The sequence below is a fragment of the Melanaphis sacchari genome, unplaced genomic scaffold, assembly GCF_002803265.2.
Source record: "Melanaphis sacchari strain LSU unplaced genomic scaffold, SCAv2.0 Contig1933_pilon_pilon, whole genome shotgun sequence".
NCBI classification, from domain to species: Eukaryota; Metazoa; Arthropoda; class Insecta; order Hemiptera; family Aphididae; genus Melanaphis; species Melanaphis sacchari.
This window is the reverse complement of record NW_020270937.1, coordinates 400-6,879: the sequence shown is the minus strand read 5'-3', so window position 1 is coordinate 6,879 and position 6,480 is coordinate 400. Positions and strand designations below refer to the sequence as shown.

General features: G+C 26.0%; 2 protein-coding genes across 2 annotated transcripts; both read left to right on the top strand.

Annotated features, from left to right (window-relative positions):
- Positions 1-434: 434 nt before the first annotated feature.
- On the top strand, positions 435-2,480 carry LOC112592780 (putative histone-lysine N-methyltransferase 1; the record flags this gene model as incomplete). Its single annotated transcript, XM_025336932.1, has 8 exons — positions 435-627; positions 689-811; positions 880-1,056; positions 1,137-1,259; positions 1,530-1,664; positions 1,798-2,021; positions 2,084-2,243; positions 2,325-2,480. Coding segments are annotated over 8 exons (1,254 nt in total), but the record flags the coding sequence as incomplete, so codon positions are not given.
- Positions 2,481-3,834: 1,354 nt separating this feature from the next.
- On the top strand, positions 3,835-4,971 carry LOC112592781. The gene is made up of 2 exons (XM_025336935.1): positions 3,835-4,650; positions 4,753-4,971. The coding sequence occupies exons 1-2, from the start codon at positions 3,835-3,837 to the stop codon at positions 4,969-4,971; spliced, it is 1,035 nt and encodes a 344-aa protein (XP_025192720.1).
- Positions 4,972-6,480: the final 1,509 nt, after the last annotated feature.

Below are 6,480 nucleotides of genomic sequence, written 5' to 3'. Positions count from 1 at the left end.
GACACCTATGAATCTGAGTATAGGTATACCAAGTAGATACCTATTTAATATTTTACAACCCTGCATATATAAAACTTTTAAAATACCTAGGTACGATTCAAATAAAAACTATAGAGCGAATAACTATTATACCTATAAGTAAATATTAAATTTATTTTATTTTTTTTAACAATACCTAACTAACCTAACCTAAGTACCTATGTAGGTACCTACCTAATTCAACATTTGAAAAGTTATGGTGAAAAATAATTTTGTGAAAACCATTTATTTTTAAGTTAAGTACTTATCTAGTAAACACATAATGTAGGATTATTAGGATAACAAAGAATACTCAAATAAATAGTTGTCTTCAGTCTTTGACAGTTAAATTAATTCTTTTTAGATATACAGGCAAACTATGCACATAATTATTTATTTTATTTTAATATTTTCAGTGGAAAATAGGATTTTTTGAAGATGAAAATAAATATTCTGTTATTCCAAGTAATTGGACCTTTAGTACCCGTACAGGTGATTTCTGTCGATGGCCAAGTAAACAAAGAGTTACTTCTTTAATGATAATAAAAGCAGATGAACCAAACGTAGACTGGTCATCTTTCCCAGTAAATATTATTGGTGAAAGTTATGGTATGTTTTATTGTGATTTTCGTTTACCTTATTGTTTTGCATAATTTTTAAATATATATAGATTCATATGATAAAGCAGTACAAAAAGAAAGAGAAATATTTTTATCAGAATCTGAAAGAAGTCTTGGGCGAGGAAAAAGGAAAAGAAAAGGATTAAAAAATAACAATGAAGATACTGACAGTGGTAGATGAATGCTTAATATTTTATATAAATTCAATAAAATAAGTTAACCCATGAAATTTAATTTTTAGACATATGCGATTCTCCTATAAAAATTGGCCATAGTATTAATCCTTCTAAAAAGTCCAGTAAAAGTCCAAGTAAAAGTATTCTTTATAATCAATACAGCAATGATTTTAACTCAAATTGTATCTCTGGTGAGCCTGCAGCTGTATCTAATAGCAATATTAATAATTGCAGCATACCATGTATGTACTTTCTATCTTAATGCATAAAATAAAAAATATAAAATGATTTCATTTTAAATTAAGTAATGAATTAATTACAGATGTGATAAATACACTTCAAAATATTGAAGGCAATTCTCAGATGTCCGAATCAGGACACATGAACAATCCAAATGTATATGAAAGCAATAGTAATTCACATGTATTTTCATCTATGCCACAGAGTACAATTAGTGAAATGATTTCTGTATTTGATAACCCTGGAAAGTATATTTGTCAATTATCTACTGTAATGAATATCATTAATTCATACTGTTTTCCATACTGTTTTTTTTTTTTTTAGTGTTCATCAATTTATCTTAATATTGCTAAATTTGTCCAATATATTATATTAACAATCTTTAAACACATTATGCAATTGGTTCATATTATTTAGTACCAAATAATAATCATAAAATCTTTTAACTAATTTTTTAATAATATTATTTCTATAGATCAAAGTGATAATGAACAAATAAACTTGAATGAAACGTCTCAACAAGACAATTTCAACATGTCTTGTTTAAACACACATTCAGTGCAGGATTTATCAAATATTGTAAATCATAACATAGTTTCTGATGAACCTGGTAATGAATACCTACTATATAAATAAAATATTTCTATTTTTTAATCAATTTCAATAAATATTTTTAAAAAAATACCTTTTCAGAAATTTAAATTGTGTAGGTATTAATATTATATTTTTGTGAACATTTGTAGTGGAAACTGCTGAAGTAATTCTTCTCAGAAATATTTACAGTTATATTAAACGACTTGATGGAAGAATGGATAGAATCGAAAAATATTTATTAGATTCATCAACTATGCCAGCTAATAAACAACCATTGGATGATAGTTTTTCTATATTTCCTATTAATGACTTTCAAAATATTATAAATATTGATGAAAAAATAAAAAATGATGAGCAGTTTGAAAAGAAAATGGTATCCTAGTAGTTTCTTTTTCATAATTATTCTCATACATAAATATAATGTTTGATTCATAGATAAATTTCATTTCTACTATTGGCGGTAAGAATATTAAAAATTTTGTTAAGCGCATTTTACAACGCTTGTTTACAAACGAGCTTTCATCAAAATGCTCATGGACCGGATTTCGAAATAATTTCCGCCTTGAAAATCTTAAAATAATTAATATAATGAAAGGTAAATTAAAGTTATTGTTTAAAAACAAAAATGATTGTATCTTATTTTAAAAATCTTGTTTATTTTTTATTTTTTCCATAGAAATAGGTAGAATTAATTTTAGTTATACTGATGTGGTTTTCGAAGAACATGTGAAAGAATGGTTTCGCCATGGTAATCAGAGATTCACAAGAGAGAAAACAATAAATATATCTAAATAATATTCAATACTCTTTATCATTTATAGTAATTATGGTGTGTATAATTGTAATCTAATAAACTTTATAAACTGTACGCTCTATTCAATGGGAACACTTATGACATAGTATAACTATAATAATTCAATTGTTGATAAAAAAGATGAATCAAACGAACCTTATTTATTAAATTTGTTATGCACCTTAAAGGGATTATTTTTCCAGATTTTTTAATATAATATAGATAAACTTGAGCATTACAAATATATGTATTAACTAAAATGTTACTAAAATGATTTATAATTATATTTTTATATTATTTATTAGCAGATTAACATCGAACACATTAATTAGTACACAATTATATTTAAATATAACTACAAATATTTAGTTGGAGACTTGCTTCACTTTGTACACCATAATTAAAATGCATCACTCTTGATCATTAATAATACAATTTATTGTTTTAATTATAGTTGAAAAAAAAAAAAGAAATTCATGCAATGTCAAGAAGACAATTTCAACGTACTATTCTATCTAAAAATATTAAACCAGCTAATCCACTCGAAAAGGAATCAGGTTGTATTAGCATGGAAGTAACAACACAACCAGAGGAGGAACTCTCAAATAACTTCACTCCAGTAACACCATTGTCTGAAGATACTACAGAAATGACCGTATGTTCAGATATTAGCTTTTCAAAATCTAACTCAACTAGTACTACAGTAATACATACTACTGCTGAATGTGTTACGGATAATTTTGCAAGTGACTGTTATGTTAATGATTGTGATAATAATATTTCATTGGAAAATAAATTACAAAAGTTAATTTCTAAATACCATGTATCACATAACTTTGTAAATGAGCTTTTAGTAATTTTAAGATCAGAAGGTCTCAAATTACCCAAAGATTCGAGAACCTTATTAAAAACTCCTAAAAAACATGAAATTATTAGTATAGAACCAGGATCGTATATTCATATAGGTATTGAGTTCATGATTACACCAATTTTAACTAAATACTTTGATAAAATTAAAGATACTTCTATAGTTAAATTAAGTTTGAATATTGATGGTCTTCCGACAACAAAAAGTTCAAAATCCAACTTTTGGCCTATATTAATTTCATTTATTGATATTCATGAATTATCTAAAATAGTTGTACCTGTTGGAATTTACCATGATAAATATAAAAAACCAAATTCAATATCTGATTTTTTAAATCCATTCATTTCTGAAATGGAATTATTATTAGTCAGTGGCTTGTCTATCAATAACAACATTTTTTTTTTAAATATTAGCCAGATAATTTGTGATGCCCCAGCAAAGGCTTTTATTTTGAATGTAAAAGGGCACAATTCCTACCATAGCTGTAATTCATGTATTGTAGAAGGTGTTTTTCTAAATAATCGAATGGCTTTTCCTGACTTAAATTCTTCTTTAAGAACAAATATTTCATTTCGTAATCAACACGATGAAGACTATCATAAAGGTTTTTGTCCACTAACCAAATTTAATACAAATATAGTAGACAACGTGGTATTAGAATATATGCACAATATATGTTTGGGTGTTGTCAAAAGATTATTGTTATTTTGGAAAAAAGGCAAAAAACCAGTTCGATTTTTGAATGATGATATTTCTAATGAAATTTCTTCAGAGCTTATTTGTCTTAAAGCATTTTTCCCCAAAGAATTTAGTCGTTCCCCTCGGTCTTTAGAAGAACTGGAGTATTGGAAAGCGACAGAGTTTAGATCTTTTTTGTTATACTCTGGCCCTATTGTACTAAAGGGTAGATTAAAAAAATCTCTCTACAAACACTTTATGATATTACATTGTGCCATTAGACTCCTGTTATCTAATGATACATGTATGGCTTACAATGATGTTGCCAATGATTTATTAAGACAATTTGTTGAAGAATATTCTTTTTTATATGGTGAAGAGTATATTACCTATAATGTACATGGTTTAATTCATATAGCACATTTTGTTAAGATACATGGACCACTGGACAAATTTAGTGCGTTCAAATTTGAAAATTGCCTACAAATGATTAAAATGTCATTAAAAAATGCTCGTTTTCCTCTTCAAGATGTATACAATAGAATAATAGAACAAAAAAATATTGAGATAGTTGAACCAATTGCTAGTTATCCAATTTTAAAAAATAAAATAGTTTATAATCATGTATTTCATCCTGATCCCACAGATACTCTTTATGAAAATGTAATAACTGAAAATTGTATTTTAAGTTCTGTAAACAAGAAAAATATGTATTTTTTGTTGAAAAACAATGTCATTATTTGTATTAAAAAAATTATTAAAAAGGCTAATGGAAGTGTATATTTTGAAGTTGTAAAATACAACGCAGTCCCATTTTTTGATAATCCATTAGTGTCTGATATTGTTGGAGACTTCTATGTAGATATATTTAATGAAACAGATAGTTTTCTTATTAATATGTGTGATATTAAGAATAAGTGTTTATTTTTTAATATTTCTGATGTAAAAGCAGTTGCAATTACATTGTTACATGATCTTTATTAAATAAAATTATGCATTTACTTGGATAATACTGTTATTTGTTATTATTCCTATACTATATTTTATCCTAATAAGAATAATTAGTGTATAATTTTTGCTATAATCTTACTAACTACTACTATCTAGTATTAGTATTGTATTTTAATATATATATAATATCAAGCTACTGAGGTTTTAAAAGTAATAAAGTACACAATAAAGTAAGTCATACTACCTACAATCTACTTTTGTGTTTATTGGCTATGCGGTTTTATATAGTATATTCATAAGCGTGCGCAGACATTATTGGCAGGGTAGTCATACATGATACATTACACATTGACATTTAACATGAACAAAAAATTTTTAATAGGGTAACTTTATTTAACTGCATTTACCATAATAAAAAAATATTTTATAAGTAATAATTAAATGTAGTATACCTAAAAAAAAATTTTTTGAGATTAAAATCACAATTCTAAATTAACATACACCTTATTAAATAATTTACAAATTAAATTCTTTATAATATGTAGGTATCGTTTTTTCGAGCAATAATTCGTTAGTCAGTAGTCACATTCGGTAAAAACACGAATACTTTATCATAATATTAATATCATAAACGAATATCGATATTATTCAATGGTCTACCACGGAGCCATAGAACCTAAAATAGATTACTCCATGACTAATTATAAATATGAATATATTTAGCCATGGATTACTCAATATTGTAAACTGAAATCAACCAGTCTGGTTTGCGATAAGATCATAGAGTATTACCACAGACTATACGTCAAATCTCGATACAATAGATATATAATACAATATAATATAATACAACCGTGGATACAGATGTAACTTTTTAACGTATCGTAAACTTCTTGAACACTCGAGCCCGTTTCCGGAACGTATCGATACGTATCGTTTTCTTCCTTGAAAATCTTGTATATGAAAACATAGTCTGTGGTATTACTCTATGGATAGAATTCAATGTTTGAACAGCGATAACCATGATACAATAAATTGATAAAATAAAATTATGATATATTTATTTTATCATGGCAGTTACTAACGACGATATATTTTTTTTAATTTTTCCAGTATTCTTATTTCTAACATTTTACCGTTTACGGACATACTGAAATGGTTAAACATAATATTAAGTTGAGGAGGGGGAGTTGTTCGCAGAGTAGTCAAGTGCCTACCCTGACTACCCCGTGTGCACGCTTATGAGTATATTCCTATATATATTAATATATTATAGGTACCTACCTAGTTGTTATATTATTATAAGTGATTTAAATACCTAAATATTAATTATTAAATTATGAATAAATTAATACTTTATTATAATTTATTCTTACATGAACACATTACACAATACACAAATATATTCAAGTCAATCAACTTAGGTATGTTGGATAAGTAGGTTTATATATAAATAATATATATGAATATAAATAGGTACTTTTCTACATTTAAAGTATGTGCAATAGGTTGTTAACAATGTGATATCCATGCGAATATAAA